The 26,010-nt window shown below is 42.7% G+C and overlaps 1 protein-coding gene across 3 annotated transcripts in view; it reads left to right on the top strand.

Annotated features, from left to right (window-relative positions):
• PDE2A (phosphodiesterase 2A) overlaps positions 1 to 26,010 on the top strand; it is a 678,984-nt gene that overhangs the window by 286,160 nt on the left and 366,814 nt on the right. Inside the window, exon 1 of one of the 3 annotated variants that reach the window (XM_063432664.1) lies at positions 11,206 to 11,379. The exons of the other annotated variants lie outside the window; for them this stretch is intronic. Within the exon in view, the coding sequence (XP_063288734.1) occupies positions 11,368 to 11,379 (12 nt within the window). The 5' untranslated portion in view covers positions 11,206 to 11,367. Of the gene's footprint in view, positions 1 to 11,205; positions 11,380 to 26,010 lie in introns of those variants that run through there. 3 annotated transcript variants of the gene reach the window in all.

The raw sequence follows: 26,010 nt of genomic DNA, 5'->3' as shown, positions 1-26,010 counted from the left end.
GGTACATGCTGGGCATTCAGAGTGCGGAGACACTCTCACAGCTGCTGGTACACGCTGGGCATTCAGAGTGCGGAGACACTCTCACAGCTGCTGGTACATGCTGGGCATTCAGAGTGCGGAGACACTCTCACAGCTGATGGTACACGCTGGGCATTCAGAGTGCGGAGACACTCTCACAGCTGCTGGTACATGCTGGGCATTCAGAGTGCGGAGACACTCTCACAGCTGCTGGTACATGCTGGGCATTCAGAGTGCGGAGACACTCTCACAGCTGATGGTACATGCTGGGCATTCAGAGTGCGGAGACACTCACAGCTGATGGTACACGCTGGACATTCAGAGTGCGGAGACACTCTTACAGCTGGTGGTACACGCTGGACATTCAGAGTGCGGAGACACTCTCACAGCTGATGGTACACGCTGGGCATTCAGAGTGCGGAGACACTCTCACAGCTGCTGGTACATGCTGGGCATTCAGAGTGCGGAGACACTCTCACAGCTGATGGTACATGCTGGGCATTCAGAGTGCGGAGACACTCACAGCTGATGGTACACGCTGGACATTCAGAGTGCGGAGACACTCTTACAGCTGGTGGTACACGCTGGACATTCAGAGTGCGGAGACACTCTCACAGCTGATGGTACACGCTGGGCATTCAGAGTGCGGAGACACTCTCACAGCTGCTGGTACACGCTGGACATTCAGAGTGCGGAGACACTCTCACAGCTGATGGTACATGCTGGACATTCAGAGTGCGGAGACACTCTCACATCTGATGATACATGCTGGACATTGAGTGCGGAGACACTCTCACAGCTGGTGGTACAGGCTGGGCATTCAGAGTGCGGAGACACTCACAGCTGATGGTACATGCTGGGCATTCAGAGTGCGGAGACACTCTCACAGCTGATGGTACATGCTTGGCATTCAGAGTGCGGAGACACTCTCACAGCTGCTGGTACACGCTGGACATTCAGAGTGCGGAGACACTCTCACAGCTGATGGTACATGCTGGACATCCAGAGTACGGAGACACTCTCACAGCTGATGGTACACGCTGGGCATTCAGAGTGCGGAGACACTCTCACAGCTGCTGGTACATGCTGGGCATTCAGAGTGCGGAGACACTCTCACAGCTGCTGGTACATGCTGGGCATTCAGAGTGCGGAGACACACTCACAGCTGATGGTACATGCTGGGCATTCAGAGTGCGGAGACACTCTCACAGCTGCTGGTACATGCTGGGCATTCAGAGTGCGGAGACACTCTCACAGCTGATGGTACACGCTGGGCATTCAGAGTGCGGAGACACTCTCACAGCTGCTGGTACATGCTGGGCATTCAGAGTGCGGAGACACTCTCACAGCTGCTGGTACATGCTGGGCATTCAGAGTGCGGAGACACTCTCACAGCTGATGGTACATGCTGGGCATTCAGAGTGCGGAGACACTCACAGCTGATGGTACACGCTGGACATTCAGAGTGCGGAGACACTCTTACAGCTGGTGGTACACGCTGGACATTCAGAGTGCGGAGACACTCTCACAGCTGATGGTACACGCTGGGCATTCAGAGTGCGGAGACACTCTCACAGCTGATGGTACACGCTGGGCATTCAGAGTGCGGAGACACTCTCACAGCTGATGGTACATGCTGGGCATTCAGAGTGCGGAGACACTCACAGCTGATGGTACACGCTGGACATTCAGAGTGCGGAGACACTCTTACAGCTGGTGGTACACGCTGGACATTCAGAGTGCGGAGACACTCTCACAGCTGATGGTACACGCTGGGCATTCAGAGTGCGGAGACACTCTCACAGCTGCTGGTACACGCTGGACATTCAGAGTGCGGAGACACACTCACAGCTGATGGTACATGCTGGACATTCAGAGTGCGGAGACACTCTCACATCTGATGATACATGCTGGACATTGAGTGCGGAGACACTCTCACAGCTGGTGGTACAGGCTGGGCATTCAGAGTGCGGAGACACTCACAGCTGATGGTACATGCTGGGCATTCAGAGTGCGGAGACACTCTCACAGCTGATGGTACATGCTGGGCATTCAGAGTGCGGAGACACTCTCACAGCTGCTGGTACACGCTGGACATTCAGAGTGCGGAGACACTCTCACAGCTGCTGGTACACGCTGGACATTCAGAGTGCGGAGACACTCTCACAGCTGCTGGTACACGCTGGACATTCAGAGAGCGGAGACACTCTCACAGCTGATGGTACATGCTGGGCATTCAGAGAGTAGAGGCACTCTGCCCCTGATGTTCTGTGTCTTACTGTCTCCCAGTCTCCCCCTTACACAGATAATACATTCTACATATATACCACCAAAATGGCTGTGTAAGCATTACAAGTCAGTGCTATTGATACAATATACTTGTTGGTAATTCTAATAACCCTATTAGGTCATCTCATGTTCCACGGACACTCAGAAATAGAGAAGATCAACCACACCTTAGTGTGAAATGTAGAATATTTGACATGCATGTCCGCTCCTCTCTACATGTCCAACAGATCCCTGCGGCACCGATCATTGGTTTCAGTGCTTACAATGTATTATGTGTTCCCGCTGGGAGTGGCTGATGCTGGAGGTTGCTATGGTGAAACATGTTCAAATTTAACGCAGATAGAACTACACATGAGATGAAAACATTTTTAGAAAAAGCCCTTTGCTCTGATATCACTCTGCTTTTGTAGAATGGTTTACGTTTTCTTTAGGTTCTCTTTATCTTTCTTATTTTGCTTTCTATCATTATTATGATACTGCTATTTTGGGGCACACTCTCTGACCCGTGCCTGTGTATTTTGTTTCAGAAAGACGTGGGTACCGAGGTCGTGGGTGCAGCGTCCGTGGGTGGCGCCCATGTCTTGATACCAGTTGTAATCAATCATTTCTAATTCTGAATTCACCATTTACTCCAAACTGAGCAGCATTGAAGCGGACAGTACACACGTTCTATCGTTTCCACGTCACATTGCGCAGTGATCGTCGTGCCGTGTTAGTCCGCTATTATCTCTCCACTTAAGCTTTTAGTTTGTCCTCCGAAACCCGCAGTTAGTGTTTGAGCTTTTTACGGCTTGGCTCATCACAAGCAGGTGCAGGGGAGAAGTAGGTAAATACTGCTCAGACGGCTTTCTATGAAAAGGGGCCGCCAAACGATTTCTCTTTGTGAGAGAACGAAAGCTGCAGATGGCATAAGTGTACCTATCGTAGAGTTTGCTATTGAATTTGCTGAAACCTGGACCATTGTCATTGTGATCCCTTGTGTATATTCTATTTGTGGACGCTGTAAACACACGCAGGTTATCTCCTATTTAAACATATAGAAACATACACAGGACTTGTTGGAAATTTAGTGTTCACGTTTCAGGGCAAAATATGTGAGTGTAACTGTAGCGGACTTCCTGAATGTTTATATTTTGGATTTTGTGGCCTAACATTTTTTGCATTAGAACTGAGGATGGATTCCCTCCGCAGCCTCTAAATAATTAATCGTGAGGAATTTCACCTCCATTATTTCTTAACGGGGGGCTGATTAATTCTACAGTGCAGCCATGTGACATGCAAACAAGGCAGTGATTGGGTGATAGGTGGACAGGAGTTTGAGTTGCCAGTTTAGTTCTCTTTAAATTAAATATTTCCCGTGGTTTTCTGTATAGAGAGTCAGGTTCTGCACTCTGGATGTGATTGAGTAATCCCCAAAGGGAATTAAGGTGACAGTTTCAGTCCAAAACAAGACTTTTGCAGACAGCTCATTTCCAATGGTGGCTATCTAGTGCTGGGGCTAGCCGAAAGGCTTGTTGAGAGCCAATATCTTCCATAAATTGCAACGTACAGAGAATACACTTACAGTAAGTTACACAAGATGCCGTAATGGTCTCTAACTTTAAACTATCAAGGGCACATCTCCTAGATACTTCTCAATAGATCAGAGGTAAGATGTAACGATACCCTACCTTTCCTCCTCGGACCCGCGCAGCACGGCATCCTTTTCCGGTGAGTGGCACAGCCCTTCTGACGCCGGCCGCTCACACCGCTCGCTTCTTTATAATACGGCGCATGTGCGCCGTAGCCGGCAAGTAAATTCCGACGTAATCCACACACAGCCACACCCCCGGACCTTTTGGGGGCGTGGTTTTAAAGCCATATACCCCACACTATATAAGGGCGTCCCTGTCAGTTGTAAGGCGCCCTAGTGTGGTTCCTGTTGGTTCCTCTAGTGCTGATAATCCTCTTGAGTGTTTGTTTCCTGGTAATTGACGTTTGCCTTTCCATTTTGACTATTCTGCTATCTGGTTCCCCGTACTTTGGCTAGGTTATATCGTTTATCCGTCTTCTGTACTCCCTTGATCTCTGGCTATCCCTTTGACTACGCTATAACGTTAGTCCGACCACTCTAAGGTCCGGTATACGTTCTTCTCTGGGTTACACTCTGTGAGAAGGGGTCACTATCGTGACATAAGATTTGTTATCAGAAAGGATTAATACACATGTAATCGCTGCAAACAAGCCGTTTTTAGGTCTATAAAGTCTCAGATTTGTGGATTTCTCTGAATTAACAAGTGAAAGATGCTGTTTGCAGTTGTACGGCAGGATTCCCCGAGGGATAGAGAGCAGACTGAGCGGTTATTAGATACATCTGTAAGAGAATCCCAAGCACTGCTAACGAATGGTACAGATTTGGACTGTCGGCATCCCACGGTCCGGGGCAACGCTTTAAAACTCACTAGGGGCGATGATTGCCCTCCTGGCAAAATATCCTGAAAGTCCCTATCTCCCCATCACCTTTCATGTTTCTGCTCCGGATGTTTGTTTGACGTTAGGAGATTTCACCTCACCGTATGCTTTCCCTAATCCTGTTTATATATCACCTCCGAGGGTTCTGCTGTTAGTAAGGGATTGACCTAGAGATTGCATGAGTTACCAAAAAACCCCGCTCAGTTCAAACCCAGCAGGTAGATTTTTCTGGGGAACCTGTTAATAGGGGCCCAGATAACTCGCTCCAGTGGCGAGGCAGTCATTTTTGGGGAGCACTATCCACACGCCAAATAAACAGGCTGTTTGTTAAAGGGCCAGCGACAACAGCCCAGAGCCTTGCAGCGCCAAGATATTAAGGGATGGCTGGCTACCCCAGCCATCAGCCATAAATTAATTAACAATTTAGTACGACTATAAAAATAAAATCCCATAGCGGCAGTTTAAAGTGCTAAAGTTGGCTTTTAGTGGCACAACTAATCCAGCATTTAATGTGGTATTTTAGTAATGGCTGTTAACCTTCATTTCTCTAGGATGTCCGTATGCCACTTATTATACACCACCCGTGCTGCTCTCGTATTACTGAAATGATCCTACCTCCCTGGACGCCTGATACCAATATAATATTTTTACCTTGCAGGCCCAGGATGGTGTGTCTTTCATTAGACTTGTAAACATGTGTTGCAATCATTTACCCTATAATCCCATTTAATTCACTCTGATATCTTTAACATTCTTTTGTGGTGACATCATTGGCCGCTCACTAGACGCGCATCCCTTTTTACATCCAGGATTTTGGGGCAGAAAAGGAAAAAGATTAATTCAGGAAGGTTGTGGAAATAGTAATCATATTAACCTTTCGTTGCCCAGAGGTGAGAAATGCGTTGGCTCCCAGATCTGTCGTAACCTGTGGCCTTGTCCGATGTTGTTGAATTTCCCATCATTCTCAGTTAGAATTCCTAACCGCTACTATGGAACGTAGTTCTGTGGGATTTATTTTATTTTTCAGATTAAATTATAATTTTTTTTACGCATGGTTTGGCATGTACATACCGACTGAAGCTATTACCACTGCTTACGCTGTGCTTTGTATCTTCCAAAGTGTATTTCATAAAACTGAGAGCCCTAAAAATAACCTTAACCCCTTAAGGACACATGACATGTGTGACATGTCACGATTCCCTTTTATTCCAGAAGTTTGGTCCTTAAGGGGTTAAAGTATTGAGAAGGTATTTGTTTACATGGCGGCCAGTGATTCATTCCGAGAGACGCTCTAATGTACGTCTCTCCCTGATTTGTCAAAATCAAAAAAACGAAATCATATTCAAACTTGAAAAGGCCGGAGAACGCAATATCCCGTATGTTGTGTAGAGGGAAATTAAGCCCAAAGTGATTCTTTAGAGTAATGCATTATACCATAACTTGTTACTCAAGGTATATTTCACGGGATTTCACGCAATCACAGTGATTACAACTGAACACTTCCACCATAAAGTCCATTATTATGTACCTGGTCCTTCCAAGAGCTACCAAAGCCACCATTCTCATTGGCGCCTCCATAATGACCTGAGTAACGTCATTTATAGATGGTCTGCAGTACTTTAAATGGAGAGATTTCAGCAGAGCGTAAATCACTGGCTGGGGCAGGATCGCAGCATGAGGCAGGAAGCCGAGATTTCTAGACAGACATATTTATTGGAGCTCACAGCCATGTGGCCAGGAAGTGGCTTATCTCTTGCAGCCATGCGATGGGCCGTGTGACCTTAACTCACCTCTTTCACGTGCCGCCTTACATCTTGGAAATGGACATGACAAAAGGTCCAACGTCAGCAGGAAGCCCTCCAAGGCCACGGGCTGAAAAATGACAAAAGGCCAATGGAAGGGAAAGTTGTGTTCAGTGGATGGCTGAGCCTGCTGTGTGTTGTAGGGATAATGTGGCTGAGCTTTGCCTAAAGTAATAAAGGCATTCGGGATTAAGAGATGGAAATGGAGATAATTGAAAGTAAAACAGTACTTTAATAATACTATAACAACAATACTGTGACCGTGCTATTACAACATTACAATATTCTAACAACTCTGCAGCTCCTCGTGTACCAAGCACTGAATTCCACTGAACTCGGCTCGCCAGGTCAGGATTATGCGAAGTTTGATTGAAAATCGTGATCATTTTAATCATATCTTCATCCGCTTGTAATGTTTCCATTCTAAAAGGAAACGTTTTGATAAACTTTAACCACAGGTGTGATCGGTACCTGATCAAGCAGTCATTGGCGCTTTATATTATTGATCACATTGATGGGAGTCAGTGATTTCTATTAAATAATATACATTTCTTTATATTGCCGGCTCACATTCTGATTGCTGTGTAAGATAAACATGGCTAAGCTGATTTGCTGGGATTTTCATAGAACAGAAATAAGCAGGTCTGTTACGGCTTACATGGATTTATATAGTCTTGTTTCTCAGCTTTTCTGATGAACTCCAGTTCGGTGTTCAGATCCAGCTCGTAATTATAGCTAAACCTAGATAAGCGCTACGCAGTGCCGACTTTCGCCAAGTTATCCCTGCTTGAGAAGAGGTGTAACAGGCATTTCATATTTACTTCCAGTAAACTAGTAAACCACTGGATAAGCAGGGCTCATTGCTTCCCGTCACAATGAAACGTTGTATTAATCGTCTGTGACTGGTGAACTGTGAAACGGCTGTGTGGGACTACACGAGAAATCCCCCGTTTGGGACGGTTTACCAGCATCTCTCTGTAAAATTCCCCCAAGCCCTTAGAGAGTGAAAAGATTTCCCCCCGTTGAGTGTGGCATGGATCCTCCCGGCCTGGCTAGCGGCGCAGGACCTGAAATTTGAAGCTCTGTGTGTCACTAGTACACATGGTGCGGTATGTCATAAATGGATCTTCTCCTCTCCAGCCAGATCCCCAGACAGTATTCATTAGATTACCGGAGGCCATGACAATTGATTTCTATCCCTGGCATGTCTCCTTAGCCAGGACCGTCCCCAGAAAACACAATTACTCTGACAGTCCAATGAATCAGCCATTCTCAGCGTAACAGAGCCGGTTTCTGGGAAGTCCTCCGTCAACTCTATTTAGAATGGTTATTGTCCGGAGGAGAACACCCCACTGATAGTAAATGCACCATAGGGTCGTATCTGTCATTTTAACTTATGCATATTATTTGCATTATTTTATGTCAATTATTCATAACATTATTCAGATTTTTGCAAATGATTTATTTAAGTGCATATGTTTAATGTATATTAAGATTTATACTGTGCCCCGGTGATTTTTAAGTAAAAACGCTGTAAAAGGTTAAGTTGGTTGAAGGACTCTATTAGGTTTTAAAGAAAATACAAATAGCATCTGTGTCCCTCCGTGGTTTTTAGTTTATCCTCTAAACGGGGAATTTTAGACAACTGGCGAGGAAAGTGCTCATTTTTAGACAATAGCTGAAAATGGTTTCAGATTTGATTATTATGTCCCTAAACTTGCAATTCTTCATAATTTGAAGTTTAAAATGGAGAAACTGTGGGATAACGGCAGGGTCCTCGGAGTCTAACTGATATAATGTATCCAGGAGATTTAATGAATGCTTTCTCAGCGTTGCATTATATCGCACGGCGCTAAGTCTCCAGTCACACAAACCCCTTCTTATTCTATGTACCTATATTATACAACACCACGGAATATGTCGGCAGTATATGAATCATATTTCTGCAACTCTAAAGCGAGTCAGGAATAATTATTTACATTTCACTTAGCTCCTCTCTTCTCTGTTAGCTGCTGCTTCCCCAAGGTACGGTAATTACTGAAATCTAATTAGTGAAATGCTTCTAATCCTGATGTCATCCAGACACTTAATTAACTTATACTGTTGCCACAGGCCCAGAATATATCAGCATTTAGATCATTTTCCCACTTCAGCCACCAAATGAGTTCTATCATTCTCCCAATTACCAACCTCTAAATATTCGGTAACGGCAGCTGCCAGGGACGATTTGATATTAAATAGTTAACCTGTTTAGAATAATGGAATATTTTATTTAAAATGCATCTCTTTATATCAATTCCTATACGTACTAATAGAATCTCTGTATGTAAAATAATTTACAGTAAAAGTTAACGAATTGTAAGAGAGTCTAGAAGTCCACTGATTTTCCTCCTGTGACCTTGACCGCGATGGAAGGCTAGCTAATGTTATGTGACGTCTTGCCAAATACATTCACACCTACACACCGACCGCTATTTGTGATAACGTTTTTAACAACTACGTGAAAATCATTTTGGGAGTGAATCCGTTTCTGGTCTGAATTTCCAAGTGTTTTTGTGAAAAGCAAAATGTAATTTCTGATCAGTGTTTGTTGTAACACAGAAATCAAAGTCTACATTTACTACCAGCTCTGCCACAATAGTTCAAACAGTGCACCACCTTGTGCCAGTTAAACATGGGGCGGCACGTGTCTTGTAATAAGGGGTAACGCGTGGCAGGAAGGTTGGACTGTCTGTGCGTCCGCAGGTTCTTTTAGTTTGCCTATTGATGGGTTTTTGATGTTTCCGTGCTTTGCTTGCACTCAGTGACAAGTTCTGACTGTCCGATTTAATGGCAGGACCTGATATCACTGTGTTTATGGTGCCAGTCAGCATTGGGTATCTTCGTGGAGACGGTCAAGATGTTCAGAGGAGCTATAATCAATGTCTGTTATTTGTTATTGATAATTATATTTGTTTTGTTCCTCTATAGCGGCAAAGCCATATAAAAACCGCAACTGCGTGAGCTGGTATTGCTGTTTAATATGGTGGACTGGCTGGGATATGTTTTTGATGGTGATGTTTGTGGTTATTAGGTTAGTAAAGGGACACGGAAGTCAATATAACCATTTCATCTCATTAAATTGGTTATAGTGCTTGGAGTCTCCTGCCGCTGTCCCTACATTCAGTGTTAAACCATACTATCTTACTGAAGTGGTTATAGTGCCTGGAGTCCCCTGCCACTGTCCCTACATTCAGTGTTAAATAAAACTATCTTTCTGAAGTGGTTATAGTGCCTGGAGTCCCCTGCCGCTGTCCCTACATTCAGTGTTAAACCATACTATCTTACTGAAGTGGTTATAGTGCCTGGCGTGCCCTGCCGCTGTCCCTACATTCAATGTTAAACCATACTATCTTACTGAAGTGGTTGTAGTGCCTGGCGTGCCCTGCCGCTGTCCCTACATTCAGTGTTAAACCATGCTATCTTACTGAAGTGGTTATAGTGCCTGACGTCCCCTGCCGCTGTCCCTACATTCAGTGTTAAACCATGCTATCTTACTGAAGTGGTTATAGTGCCTGACGTCCCCTGCCACTGTCCCTACATTCAGTGTTAAACCATGCTATCTTACTGAAGTGGTTATAGTGCCTGACGTCCCCTGCCGCTGTCCCTACATTCACTGTTAAACCATGCTATCTTACAGAAGTGGTTATAGTGCCTGACTACCCCTGTCACTGTCCCTGCATTCAGTGTTAAACCATACTATCTTACTGAAGTGGTTATAGTGCCTGACGTCCCCTGCCGCTGTCCCTACATTCAGTGTTAAACCATGCTATCTTACTGAAGTGGTTATAGTGCCTGACTACCCCGGTCACTGTCCCTCCATTTAGTGTTAAACCATACTATCTTACTGAAGTGGTTATAGTGTCTGACGTCCCCTGCTGCTGTCCCTACTTTCAGTGTTAAACCATTTTTGAGGGTCGCAGGCCTCCTTAGCCCTGCCCCAACTGGAGGTGTGGGTAAAGCAGCAATCACACACTTCCTTTTAGTCATACCACTATCACCACTTCAATGAGATGAAGTAGTTAGTGTCCCTTAAGTTAGTTGTTGTAATAGTATTTGCATATGTGTTGTATTTTTTTTATTTATTTTTTTTAAACCCCAAGCATGCCATTGCCTTGCAAAAAAAAATACTGTCTGATTTTTTTCTGGTTATTTTTGTTATTGCATACCAGTATTACCAGAGAAATGAAAGCTGAGGATTTTTCTAATTCCCTTTTGACTCTCTCTCGCCTGATGAATAATGTCGGGGCATGATGTGACTTGGTGTGATAAAGTGTAGGTGTGAACTCAGGCTAGAAGGGAAGAGTCAAATCATTCGTAAGCGATTTGACAGATTACCATCAGATGGAGCCTGGGGACTCCTGCCACCATAACCACTACAGCAAGCTTAAAGAAATATTTGCTTTTACGTTAAAAAAAACCCCAAACAGTACAAAGAAGGAGAATTGGAGACGCCTAGATTAAATCCTGTATAAAAAGGACATGTATTGTGTGTCCTGGGGCTGTATTGAGCTGTATGATGCTGGTTTAATCTCCCAGCGGGTCCGTTACCTTTATTTATGTATTTTGTGGCTGTGTATACATTCCATCCTTGTTCTGTATTTACGTTCCGAGCTGCTTCCTGAACTTACAGCAGAGGAAACCAGTGACTTTCTGAGTTTACAGTCACCGCTTCACCTTACATTTCCCCTCTCTAAGTCCTCCGAGCTGATCCCATGGACTGCCTGTCTCCCCTGCTCCTGATCTGATACCGGCCGAGTGAGACCCCATGGCCCTCCAGGTAAGAGCTTCTCTTTCCATGAAGAGAGATACATTTGCTGTGAATCATCAGTCATTATAGAGAAGCCTGTGGGTTCCTATGCAGTGAAACAGCTGCTTAATGGAACACGGATAGAGCTTAGGACTGCTCTTAGTGAGATGGGCAAGGGAAGCTCCTGGCAATTAACAGGTTAATTCTATACGGGAGATCACAGAAGTAGTAAAACGTGTGCCTCTCTATAGAATATAGCCTCCATCTAATATTAAATCTTAGCCAACCCACAAATGGCTGAGAATTGATATTACATTCAAGAGTCTGAGTGTGCCCCCTCACCACCCAATCCCCGGAAAACGTGGTGTTCACTCGACATCTCTTAGTAAATCTTGCTCCATCTTCAGTCGTGCCTCGGCAGTGACCAGTGATGGTCTCCGGAGCAGTTTGTTAATATTTGAGAAAACTGGTCAATGCTCAGACTGTGGGAGAACGTGGCAGAGCCTGTGTTTGCACGAGCACTCCACGATAGTGTTGGTTAGAAATGTGTGAATATTGGTGCAATCTCTATTTATTCCTTCATGTCCGCATGCACGCAGTGTGTCTTATGCACGTGGAAAATAGGCACGATTGCCATGTTTTATATTTACTCTGTGACTTTACGTATCACAAAAATAATGGCCGATGCAGAGTGGGGGGAATTTTAGTATAAAAAGTTCTCTAAAAATTGTGAAATTTGCTCCTGAGTTTATACAATGCTTGCAAAAAAAACCATTTTTGAACAATAAGTAAATCCGTCTTTTACTACGTAGATGCACCTATTCTGCCAAAGGTTGTTGTGGGAGCAACAGAATTATTTTAATTTTTTGACTCCCAGGGGAACATGCAGCACAAACAGGGTCAAGTTCAAGTTATCCTTAATATTTATAGCTTAAAAAAAGCCTTTTAGAAAAGGTCTCATATTGTAAATATTTCTTTGCAGTACACTTTGCGAATCACAATTTTGTGATTAATCTTAAAAATACGCTACATATAGGCACATATTGTGCAAAAACACAATAATAATTAACAAGTTATTAGTGCTTGTTTAGGTCCAGTAATACTGTATTAATCAAGTTACAAATTGTTAATAAATGTAATAACTGCACTAGTATGTGGGATGGTTAATGACATTAAGCTCATGGATCTTCGTTGGACGCCATAAAGGAATACAACTCAATTTAATTTGCACCGGCACGGTATACCGTCAGACTGAATATATTTCTTAAAGTGCTCAGTTTTTGCTACTTTTTATTTGTATATTTATCATTTTAAAAAATAAGAAATTAAAATATACACATTTAAAGTATTGTTTTAACTCGCTGCAAGTGGTATTTGCTGGACACACCTTTCTTTATAATAATTAACATGCAAATAATGAAAATGTGTTACTAATATACTAACATGTTGGTCGGAACGCACAGTTTATGAGCTTCTGGTAAGAAAGTTAGAAAATAAGCAGAATTTGGGGCGAGTATCGTCGAGTTAGAAAGCTGGTGAAATGATTGCATACTGACTATATTTAGTGTTTAAACAATATGCTGCGTGTGCATGTAGGGTGCTACACCTTAAATAAGGGATTAGTAGCCAAAACATTCTTCCAGAATTCTAGAATTCTGGTGGAGACAGTGGATTACTGCTGCATTGCACATGGTACTTAAAGGGTTAATCCAACAAAAAACAACAACATTGCTTGAAGAAAACACTGGTTTTGGTTGGATTAACTCTTCCTGGTCCGCTTACCTCCAAACTTGAAAAAAATAAATAAAATAAAATCGCTAGCATTTCTTTCCAGTGCCAGGCCAAAGGCCAAGTTCTCCCTCGGCCCTTTCTTTATTTGTTGACATCACTCCTCCTCGCCAGAGGGGGGTGGAAACCAGGGAGGGCAGACTGAGGAGTGTGCATGGGGTGGGTGGTGCCTGCACTGGCAGTCTGTTACTAGCATGCTGTGTGACCAGACACCAATTTTGCACAGAATTGACGTTAGCCAGCCTGGAACTTAGAGCTGCTTAATGACACTCAATGATGCTGCTGGAGGTGGAGTTACACCACAGGCAGCACAGGGTTGATTTAACCTTGAGATGCCCTGTAAGTAGATCTATGATAGAGACACAGATAATAGGTCTATTATGCAGACACAGACAATAGATCCACGATAGAGACACAGACAATAGAGACACAGATTATAGATCTACGATAAAGACACAAACAATAGATCTATGATGGCAACAAAGACAATAGATCTACGATGGCAACAAAGACAATAGTCTATGATAGAGACACAGACAATAGATCTACGATAGAGCCACAGAGAATAGATCTATGATAGCAACACAAACAATATATCTACAATAGATCTACGATAGCAACACAGACAATATATCTACAATAGGGACACAGACAATTGATCTACTATAGCAACATAGGCAATTGCTCTATGATAGAGGCACGGAGAATAGATCTACGATAGCGACACAGATAATAGATCTACGATGGAGGAACAGACAATAGATCTACAATAGCGGCACAGGCAATAGATCTATGATAGAGACACAGAGAATAGATCCACGATAGAGGAACAGACAATAGATCCTACAATAGCGGCACAGACAGTAGATCTACGATAGAGGCACAGAGAATAGATCTACGATAGCGACACAGATAATAGATCTACGATGGAGGAACAGACAATAGATCCTACAATAGCGGCACAGACAGTAGATCTACGATAGAGGCACAGAGAATAGATCTAAGATAGCGACACAGATAATAGATCTACGATAGAGACAGAGAATAGATCTACGATAGCGGCACAGAGAATAGATCTACGATAGCGGCACAGAGAATAGATCTACTATAGACACCGACAATAGATCTACGATAGTGACACAGACAATAGATCTACAATAGCGACACAGATAATAGATCCACGATAGAGGAACAGACAATAGATCCTACAATAGCGGCACAGACAGTAGATCTACGATAGAGGCACAGAGAATAGATCTAAGATAGCGACACAGATAATAGATCTACGATAGCGGCACAGAGAATAGATCTACGATAGCGGCACAGAGAATAGATCTATGATAGCGGCACAGAGAATAGATCTACGATAGCGGCACAGAGAATAGATCTACGATAGACACAGAGAATAGATCTACGATAGCGGCACACACAATAGATCTACTTTAGACACAGACAATAGATCTACGATACAGGCACAGACAACAGATCTACCCCAGATAAAATGACACTGAGAAATAATTCTGTCCCAGAGTAAAGCATAGGCCAGAGGTGGGCAACATTCGACTTCTCGATATTGTGGACTACATCTCCCCTCATGCTTTGTCAGCATTATGGGGGATGTAGTCCACAACATCTGGAGTGCCGAAGGTTGCCTAATCCTGGTATACAGAGAGATCTGGTGTAGATTGCTGTGTTTTCTCCTTGTTGACCCCTCAGGGACAGCAATGTGCCACATGGCTTGGGGGTAAGTCCCAGCAGTTCTTATGGCCATGTGGTGGAATTTCAGTGAATGTAAATTTAGTCCACGTGGCATATGTGTATGTTGTGTCAGTTAGTTAGCTACACATAGCTAGGATACTGTCATCAATGTACATGTACTGAGCATGTGCAGGAATGCAGGAACTGAAATTGCACTTATTTCCTTTGTCTTGGATGAGCCATGTGGTCTGACCAGATGTACAAGTCTATATTCTGCTCATTGATTGGTTAAAGGTATATGTGGGTGTAGCTATTAATGGGAGGAGTTATAGTGCTATATAAGGAATGTACACCATGTGTTGGATATTTTTGGAACAGGAGTTCATCTGAGGCCCGATCGGTATGTTAATAAAGACTTCTTACTTCCTGAAGACCTGCATCCATTTCTCTGTGTTTGGCTTCTGTTAGTTTACTCGGTAACATAATTGCTGCATTGGCGGGAACTTCTCATCGCACGGAAGCTGGCACAGAGATTTGAGACGGTAAAACTTTTTACCAACGTTCTCCACGGCAGCACCCCTGGACCTCTGCGTGCACCTCCTTTTGTCTCGGCGCCACTGGCCTTTTGTCCAGGAGATCATCGGCTTCTACGCAGTGCGTACCGGGGTGCCCCGTCGTTTGAATGTGAACCCAGGGCCAGGAACTAACAGGTAAGACTGATGCCGTTAGAGCGGTAGACCCACAAGGGGTTTTATATTTGGAACCGGTTATTGGAATTGGCCCCTTCCCTCTGGAAGGAAGAAGCGAAAGCGCAACACTTATTGGACATTAGACGCTCTGTAGTCAGCCCGTCTAATATAGGTGGTATAGTCAGACTGAAACTTGGTGTACATACTTCATGTCGGACACCGGTGTCCTATCTTGACTAGCATGCTAGGTGTAAATTTTGGTTGCTAGGTCGCGGAGACCGGGAGACTAAGCGGATATTGGTGTATATTCCGTCCGCTAGATCTCGCCCTATCTTGACTAAGTGTGCTCTGTTGTAAATCCAGCCACTACATTATTGATAGCGTATATATAGACTAAAAGGGTATTGCTGTAAATTCTGCCCTCTAGTTCGCTATATGTGGTGTCTGGGCAGCGAAGACTTATCGAATCTCTGGTGTACAAATAGATCGAAAGCTCTTTAGGTGCTGGCCAGTTAGAATAGTTGGGATTATTGTAAATGTTGTTAAATATACTGTAGTTGGTGAATTGGTTAAATTGTATGTCCTGCTAGAAAGCTTGAGCTCTGCCGTCTAGTGGGAGTGTAAATTGTGTGTATAACTGTAAAATAGCGCACAGTACCATAACCACTGACATGTACCATAACCACTGACATTGTGTAAAAATGACTAACAATTGCTGTTTTATGTTATATGTATAATACCATAACTGTTACTAACTGATCTGTGACTTTAAAACTGTATTATAACCACTTACTAACTGTACCATAACCACTGACTGTAAAGATGAGATTACTAGAATGTGATATAGTCGGTTAGTTAAAAGTTAATTTATAATACGGATAATTGTAGAGACGATTTATAGTTATAGAGGTAAGTAGCTAGTGTTTGGTAAATCTTTGTGAGTGAGACGCTGTGATATCACTGTATGTACGAGAATTCTCTGTGTGTTATCGTGTGTGTATATTTGGCTTAGCAACTGTGCTGTTGCTAGGGAAACGAGTGTGACTGTTGGAAGTGTGTTTGGAGTATTGTGTGTCTTTGTATTAGACGCTCCGTTGCCAGTATGGGTGCGTCTGACTCAAAGATCGTTGATCCCTTGTCGTGTATGTTGAAGAATTTTACAAAGGGATATAAAGCTTGTGATTTGGGGGTAAAATTGTCCCCAAAACGTTTGACTACCTTATGTAGTAGAGAATGGCCTATCCTGGTGACCGCATGGCCACCACGTGGTAGCCGCGATCTAATTTTGGTACAACGTGTGCACGCGGCTGTATCTAGTAGGCCTGGATTTTATGATCAGTTTCCGTATATTGATTGTTGGAAACAGATTGTAGAAGAATTGCCTAAATGGGTTAAGGTATGCCATGAGGAGCAATGTCGCCTCATGGTGGCCAGGACTCGCCTCTCCATTAGGGCCGCAACCCCGCCCATTTTAGACTCTCCCTCTGAAACTGAACTTCCCTCCCCACCCCCTTACACTTCCTTTAAGGTTAGAGGTGGTGCTACTGGTGATGCCACTCCCCCTTTTCCATTGTCCCTGCCCACTCATGCATCTAGTTCAGAGTCCAGCCCACTGACTCTGAGCCCTCCCCTTCCGGTACCGGCCCCCACTAGTTCCATATATCCGGAACTGACGTCACTTCTGGTTCCTGGTCAGGCTCCTCCCAGTCCGACCCGTAATATCCTGTTGACGGAACTTCCGCCCAGTAAAATTAATCCGCCTCACTCCCCTTGCCTTACTACCCCTAGACCGGAACTCATTATGAAATCATCGTATCATAGTCCCATATTAACCCGACAGATGACTGGTACCCTCCAACCCCGACATTACCAAATGCCCCTCCGACTTACACCAGGCCCAACACACGTGGATGAGAATGGCCAAATACAACGGGCAGATCCAGTGTTTGTATATGTCCCCTTCACTACGACTGATTTATTTAACTGGAAGACTCATAACTCCTCATATACAGACAAACCTCAAGTCATGACAGATTTGGTTATTTCAATTATCCAAACACATAATCCCACCTGGGCTGATTGCCAGCAATTATTATTAACTTTATTTAATTGTGAGGAAAGGACCCGGATTAATCAAGCGGCTATTAAAGCGCTTGAGGAAACGGCCCGTGCTCAAAATCAGGCCAATCCAGTTGCATGGGCTGCAGCCCATTATCCAAATGTTGATCCAAATTGGAATGTTAATGGTGCTGACATGCCCCAACTAAGGGCTTATCGGGAAGCCATAATTGCTGGCTTGGAGGCAGGAGGGAAGAAGGCAATTAATATGTCAAAAACAGCTGAGGTGTTGCAAAAGCTTGATGAGTCACCTAGTACCTTTTATGAGAAGTTGTTGGAGTCGCATAGGTTGTATACTCCTCTTTATCCGGAAGCTCCTGAGAATTCTAGGATGATTAATTCAGCATTTGTCAGCCAGGCCCAAGGTGATATTAAAAGGAAATTGCAGAAATTAGAGGGATTTGTAGGGATGTTCATATCACAGCTAATGGAGATTGCAAATAAAGAATATATGAATAGGGAGACTGAGGTAAAGCGGGAGGAAGAACGTAAAATGAGGAAAAAGGCAGATAATCTAGCGGTAGCTATCACAAGCGTAGAAAGACAGGGAAGGGAAGTGAATAGAGGAGACGAGAATAGGCTGAGTAAGGGATCTTTAAGTAGGAATCAATGTGCGTTTTGTAGAAAGGAGGGACATTGGAAGAATAAGTGTCCACAGAGAGAGCAGTATGAAGGAAATAGACAAGGAGAGAGAAGAGTATGGCGAGGTTATAGTGGTAATTATAGAGGAAGAGGAAGTTATGGAGGGAACAGTGGGAATAGTAGAGGAAGTGTTCAAGGAGACAGATACTATCCAGCCACGCAAAGACCTAGATAAAGAGAGGATAGAGATTTTGTGGGTCTGGCTGACACTATCATGGAAGACTCAATGTATGTAGACTTTCAATGTATGTACGACATTCGCTACTCTCCGGTGATACCATGCTTCTCACAGAGATACTTTTAATCTAGTACTTCTCTCATAGAGCAACAATGTGGGCTTTCAATGCATGTACGACGTTCGCTACTCTCCGGTAATACCATGCTTCTCACAGAGATACTTTTAATCTAGTACTTCTCTCATAGAGCAACAATGTGGGCTTTCAATGCATGTACGACGTTCGCTACTCTCCGGTAATACCATGCTTCTCACAGAGGTACTTTGAATCTAGTATTTCTCTTATAGAGCAACAATGTGGGCTTTCAATGCATGTACGACGTTCGCTACTCTCCGGTGATACCATGCTTCTCACAGAGATACTATGCATCTAGTACTTCTCTCATAGAGCAGCAATGTGGGCTTTCAATGCATGTACGACGTTCGCTACTCTCCAGTGATACCATGCTTCACACAGAGATACTATGAATCTAGTACTTCTCTCATAGAGCGGCAATGTGGGCTTTCAATGCATGTACGACGTTCGCTACTCTCCGGTGATACCATGCTTCACACAGAGATACTATGAATCTAGTACTTCTCTCATAGAGCGGCAATGTGGGCTTTCAATGCATGTACGATGTTCGCTACTCTCCGGTGATACCATGCTTCTCACAGAGATACTATGAATCTAGTACTTCTCTCATAGAGCGGCAATGTGGGCTTTCAATGCATGTACGACGTTCGCTACTCTCCGGTGATACCATGCTTCTCACAGAGATACTATGAATCTTAAACTTTAGTACTTCTCCATGAAAAGCCACATGTGACTTTGGATTGGAATTTAATGCTTTCCTATCCGCTGCAACATCACGTGACCTAGATGACCGCCATTAGTGGTGTGTTTAACTCCGCAATGGAAACATCTCTGTTTCTAAAAAAAAAAAAAATGCAATGTCTTCTCGTGTCTTTAGTGTCCCCTTAAGGAGGAAGTGTCTCTAGTGGCTATCGGTCTAACAGCCACTAAATGTGTTTTCACCGACAAATGTAGACATTGACATTTCTGAGAAAGGGACAGCATCTGTGCAACCCAAACACTAAATGGAGATGAATTGGTTTTGGTGCTTAGAGCGTCGCCTTAACCTCAGCCTTACCCTTGAACTCTAGACCTTTTAAATCAGGAATTCAGTGTTGGACTTTAACTTGATGAACAAAAACGGAACACTATACTAAAGTTGGGCACTCACGAGGCTGTTTAAGTAGGAGTGAATGTCGGCTTATTTATATATTTGGCTAATGTAACTGTTTAAGGAAAGATATAAATGGAGTAAAGGTATTTCTTCATCCGTCTCTCTGTGTTCCAAACTCGGTTCCAGGCGTTTAGATCTGACATTTCATTTATCACAGGAGTTGACAGTCAGTGCCTTCTTAGTGCTCGTTCCTGGCTCCAGTTACCGTCCTTACAGCCAGCGTTCTGATAGGCTCGGTGCCACCTCCGAATTGAAAGATCTCATGTCAGTAACTGTGATTAACTCTTCCCCAGCACACAGTGATTCCAGTACCAGCGTTATTCGGATTTAGGGGACCAGAGTTTTCTGCAACACCCTAGATCTTTATTTAGTCAGCACTTAGTGTCTCGGGCTTGTGCTCTTTCTAAATTCAGAACATGAGAGAGAGATTTCAGTCGCTGCCAGAAATGGATGCTTGGCGGCCAATCGAGATCCCATCAGGACTCGTCTATCCAAGAGTTTGGCTGTAGGTACAGCTTGGGCTGATCATGCCAAGTAGGTGACTCAGAACCTCCACGTGTGGCTACATTTAGAAACATGCTAACCTGCGGGCTATCTCTCTGATAGAAATCCCAAAGCAGAAGTGGCCAAATTGATGCAGTAAAGGTGAAATGAAAAACGAGGCTACGCCCTTTCATCTTATCTGAATATTGTTATTGGTTTCTCTAGGATTCTGTGGACTGCAGTTGCCTTTCTCTGTCTGGCTGAGGATGGTGGTCAGCACTGCGGTATATGTGGGCGCTATATAAATAATTGTAATCTGCAGTCCCCAGCAATTACAATGCACTAGATTTAAAGTAGGAGTTATGGATAGAGTTTACTAGTGTTTGATTTGTATAATTGTAGAAATACAGCTTATTGTATTATTACAGTGTGAAGTATTATCATAGCTTATTGTGTTATTACATCTCACTGTATTATTGCAGCTTATTGTATAATGATTGTAGTACTAATATAGCATATTATAGTGCTACAGCTCATTGTACTATTACAGCTTATTGTATAATGAGTGTAGTACTAATATAGCGTATTATATTGCTACAGCACATTGTACTATTAACATGTTGTAGTATTACAGCTTATTGTATTATTACAGCTCATTTGATTATTACAGTGTTGTATTATTACAGCTCATTGTACTATTACAGTGTTGTAGTATTACAGCTTATTGTATTATTACAGCTCATTGTAGTATTGCAGCTTATTGTATTGTTACAGCTCATTGTACTATTACAGTGTTGTAGTATTACAGCTTATTGTATTGTTACAGCTCGTTGTAGTATTATAGTGTTGTAGTATTACAGCTTATTGTATTGTTACAGCTTATTGTATTGTTACAGCTCATTGTATTATTACAGTGTATGTATGCATTGTCACTGCTTTTTATATTATTACAGCTTTATGAATTGTTACAGCTCATTGTATTTCTGTGTATTATATCATTACTGCTTACTGTATTCTCAGAGTATTGTATTGTTAGTGCTTGTTATTTTATCTTATTGTATTTGTTACAGTGTTAGGAGACTGTGGCTTTGTTTCCACCTTTGTCATTAAGTGTTACAGACAAGCTGTAAGTTGGTCAGTTGTCACTAACCTTAGCGAGTAGCAATTATTTCCCAACATTAAAATGTTACCATTAACGAGAGGGACTCACGAGCTGATGTTACTATGAGCAGATCCCATAGAGGTTTCCAAACTTGTCGCTTAGGGTTTCTGCTTTACTGGAAACCTGCCTCTGCCTGGTGAGTAGATACAAAGTGCGTATTCAGGATGTGACATATTAAAGGGGCACTCCACTACCCAAACACAAAAATCACACTACTTAATAGACACACCTCAATGAAGATGTGCATTTAATTATGCATTTTTTTTTATTAGGGTATATCTAAAAACCGCTTGCAAAAGCTGCAGTTCTCTTGTCTGCAGCCTTTACAGGTCCTCCCATTTTAACCCCGCCCAGACTTCCTGTGACTGTCCAATCGCACACTTCCCAATGCAGCTCAATGACCCAACCAGCCGGAGGGGTGTAACCAGGTTAATTTAGAAGAGTTTCTATTACAATCTGAGTAATTTGTAAAACAAAAATCACATTCTAAAGTGCTTCAGGAGTACTTAGACTAAATGTTATCAAACTGTGATAAACCATATTGAGCAGCAATTAAAATAGCAGAAATGACCAGACGTGAGGTGAAAAAATGTATTTTCGTAAATTAAGCAGAATGGAAAGTAATCTCAATTAATCAAAATACGACTTCGAGTTATATATATATCATTGTCATCGTACTGAATCAAGAAATAAACAATACATCAAAAACAACATCATTCATCACCAGAGAGCAGCAGGCCGCCGTTTGAAATCAATAGATTGCGGCTGTAAGATATAAGGGACTAGTTGTCCCTCGGTCGGACACATCACACGTTGTAGAAGGCTGCTCCTATTTATACATTTTAGAATCATTTCACAATAGCCATAATCGGTGAATGGCAGTATAGTGGCCAAGGGATGCATAGAAAAGTGAGTTATACTTACCTATGCCTTGCGACTGCTGCCATCTTCCGGTCGGTCCTCTTCAGCCAGAGCTAACATCGGCGTTGTACTTTTATACTGGAACTATTAACATATCGGAGCTAATAAAATAATGTCTACACATAACTGGTTCCTTCCTGGTTCCTTACTTCAGTCCATAGAAAACGATGTGATGTGCTGATGTTCTCTGTTTGTCCCATAATAGTCCATTCAATCTATCATACAATGGCATGTAACATCTTCTGGGTCCATCCGTCAGGAAGAATGAAGGCTATTGGTTGTTGAATGGCCTCTCTATTTCTTTTGTGGTTTTGATTGGGCATTTAAAATATACATGCCCTCCGTAATGTAGGAAGGAAGGAAGAACGGACAGTTTGGTTTAGAGTATAAAATGAAGATACTCTGTATATAATGTTTATGAGAAAGTCTGTTTTGTTAAGCTTGTGTCTTAACTTGGATTGGAATTTTCGGCGTACTTTCTGTATTCCTTCGATGGAATTGTGTCAAGCCTGGGGTAGCAGGACTACAGTACCATTGGAGATTGCTAATTTCGATATCTAAACTGGACACCTGAGAGAACTAGGGGATTAGGAGATTGTAAATATACATACCGTAGATGTTATTGTATTTGTCTTTTTACTTGTGTTTGGATTTTATTGTGTCTGTGTTTCACAGTTAAATCTGTGACACTACAATTTATTTTGTTTAGTTCTTTTATATGGTGATAACACTTGAAGCTTGCAAATTTTAACTGTAAGAGTGGTGAGTGTATAACATTATACTATAACTATTATACGTTAATCACACAGCTCATTTTTTATCATTTTTATTTGTACAAAACGTACGTGCAGGTAAACGGTGAATCAGCCATTACTATATACTTCCGATACCAGCCAGATAAAGGCTACTAGATCAAATATTGCATTCGTGTTTCCAGTGCAACAAATATACTGTCACAGGAGTTCGACTTTATGTTTATTGCTGTCTAATGAAAGATTGGCTTTTAAATCTGGAAATCCATAAAAGTGTTTAACAGGCATGTACATAACTACGGGGACGCATGAACGTGCTTAGAGAGGATGGCCAGAGCAAATGAGACTTTTTCTCATTTTATAGACCTAATACAAGCACTTTAAAATGAGATGAGAATGGGCAGAGTATTTTACGAGCCTGTAAGTGCGCTATTTCTGGAAGTAAGTTAACAGCACTTACTAGTTAGAAGCCTGCAGTGCGGTATTCCGAGACCGCAGGAAGTGACAGCTGTCAGTGATGGGTACAGACAAAATACCCTACCTGCCAGTCCTCCGAACAGATGGAGACAGAAATTCACATCCGTCTCCCCATCTGAGTAGAAAATTACACAGATCAGTGCATGACCTGAACAATCTGCAAATGGGAGGTAATCACAAGTTTTGGATGTTCGGACCAAATTACACCTTTTCTTTAAAACGGACGCTTTGACGTGACTGAGCATACGTTGGGAGAAATCTCAGTGACCTTTGAGTGACACCTGTCTTAACAAAGGTGTGATGGTAGCAGTCAATGTACAAATGATGCATTGGTATTGTGATAACTCTGCAGCGCCCTCTGCTGACTGAATAGGAAGGTGTACAGTTACACAATGCTGGTATGCAAATTAGTGCAACCAAATAAGTAGTTGGATGTATATATTATAGCTGTTTCACTGTGTTTGAAAAAGGTACTTGTATTCTATATTTCATGTATTAATTATAATTTCCTGTTCTCCAATTTTCTGTATATTTGTATTTTAAATGGTTTTCACCACATGTTTCAGGACAAGTCGCCAAAGGCTATTCCTTGTCCAAATCAGGAACTGTATCCTGTCTGGATTGTTAAGGGAATCCCGTTAAAGAGTTTTCGGACCTGCTTGCTGGCTTCACTATTTTCTGGTCCTGGGGACATGTCAAGATAGAGTGAGGTCTCAGAACCGCAAGAGCACTGGTAAAGGCAGTAATTGGAAGCAGGACAATGCAACTTAGAGTAGGCATTTTGTCCCTACAGAGGTAGTCAGACCACCTGTAGAGAATTATTTTCTAACTGGTGGACAGTGTATACGAATAGGGGCATCAATATATTCATATATTTGGATGCTACATACTCTTTCACAAACTGAAGCCACAAGTGATGGACAGAACAAGGATACGAGTGGCCAGAGCTAAGCTTGATCTTGAAGGTAGGCATTGCTAGGCCAAGTAAAGAGTTACCCTGGGTCCAATCCTTGCAAACTGAGCCACCAATTTTGTAAAAGGTTCATAAATCCATATGATGACAGTCTATCTCATCACATCCTCCGTTGCAGCCTTAATGTAAACCCAGACCCATACTCATAGAAACATAGAATGTAACGGCAGATAAGAACCATTCGGCCCATCTAGTCTGCCCAATTTTTTTTAAATACACTTCTTACACTTCCAGCTTCACATTAATACATTCTCAACTTCTTGGACTTTATGTGAATTTTGTGAAGCATGCTGGCAACTTTTTCTCACTGTCATTTTCCACGTTCTGTCCTCGTCAGTGAATTTAATCACTTCAAGAGCCCGACAACCAAATTGGTGAACTCTACTTAACTTTCATTCCCGTTTGTCATTTTGTAGCCTAGGCACGTCTTATTTTGCAGAGGGTACTGTGCCGTTTGTCCACCTAAAATCTGTTTTTACTGATAAAGGACATGCTCTACACAGCTTCAGAACGAACCAGATTTCCTGCAGGGCAAGGCTAGATGGATTATTTGTTTTCTTTTATTGTAATAATGTCACCTTTCCAAGCACAACTAATCCTCCCTGGCTAGAAAACTGATTAGCATGAATCACCAAGAAAATGTCTTCTGCTTCCTCTCGCAGGAAGGTTGTAGAATGCACTTCTTAAAAGAGAAAGTTGTGTCAATACACAGGTACGGCCCGTAACGGTCAGCGGTCAGGGGGCGCAGAATGTGTCAGGAGCGGACTCGGTCTGTAGAACTGGCCGGTACTTAGGGTTGCCACCTGTCTTGGGGAGAAAATACCGGCTATGCTAATTTGCATAATTAATTATAAATGCATGACATTACAGGAGTACTATCACAGTGTACACACTGGGAGTTACAGAAGAGAAAAACAAAACATTTGGAAGGGGAAATTTACCTAATTCACTACAAAACTACTTACAAAGTGTAATGACTGTTTCTGTGCATGTAGCAATATGTGTGTGTACACTGCTTCTGGGTGTGCCTGTGAGTATACTGGTATATGTCAGTCATTGTATGTATGTGTGTACACTGCTTCTGAGTGTGTCTGTGAGAGTATACTGGTATATGTCAGTCATTGTATGTATGTGTGTGTGTGTACACTGCTTCTGGGTGTGTCTGAGTATACTGGTATATGTCAGTCATTGTATGTGTGTGTACACTGCTTCTGGGTGTGTCTGAGTATACTGGTATATGTCAGTCATTTTGTGTGTGTGAATGTGTGTGTGTACACTGCTTCTGGGTGTGCCTGTGAGTATACTGGTATGTCAGTCATTGTATGTGTGTGTACACTGCTTCTGAGTGTGTCTGTGAGCATACTGGTATATGTCAGTCATTGTATGTATGTGTGTGTGTGTGTGTGTACACTGCTTCTGGGTGTGTCTGAGTATACTGGTATATGTCAGTCATTTTGTGTGTGTGAATGTGTGTACATTGCTTCTGAGTGTGTC

Source organism: Pelobates fuscus, chromosome 1, assembly GCF_036172605.1.
Source record: "Pelobates fuscus isolate aPelFus1 chromosome 1, aPelFus1.pri, whole genome shotgun sequence".
Taxonomy (NCBI): Eukaryota; Metazoa; Chordata; class Amphibia; order Anura; family Pelobatidae; genus Pelobates; species Pelobates fuscus.
Note: the sequence above shows the minus strand (reverse complement) of the source record. Positions and strands in the feature narration are given on the sequence as shown.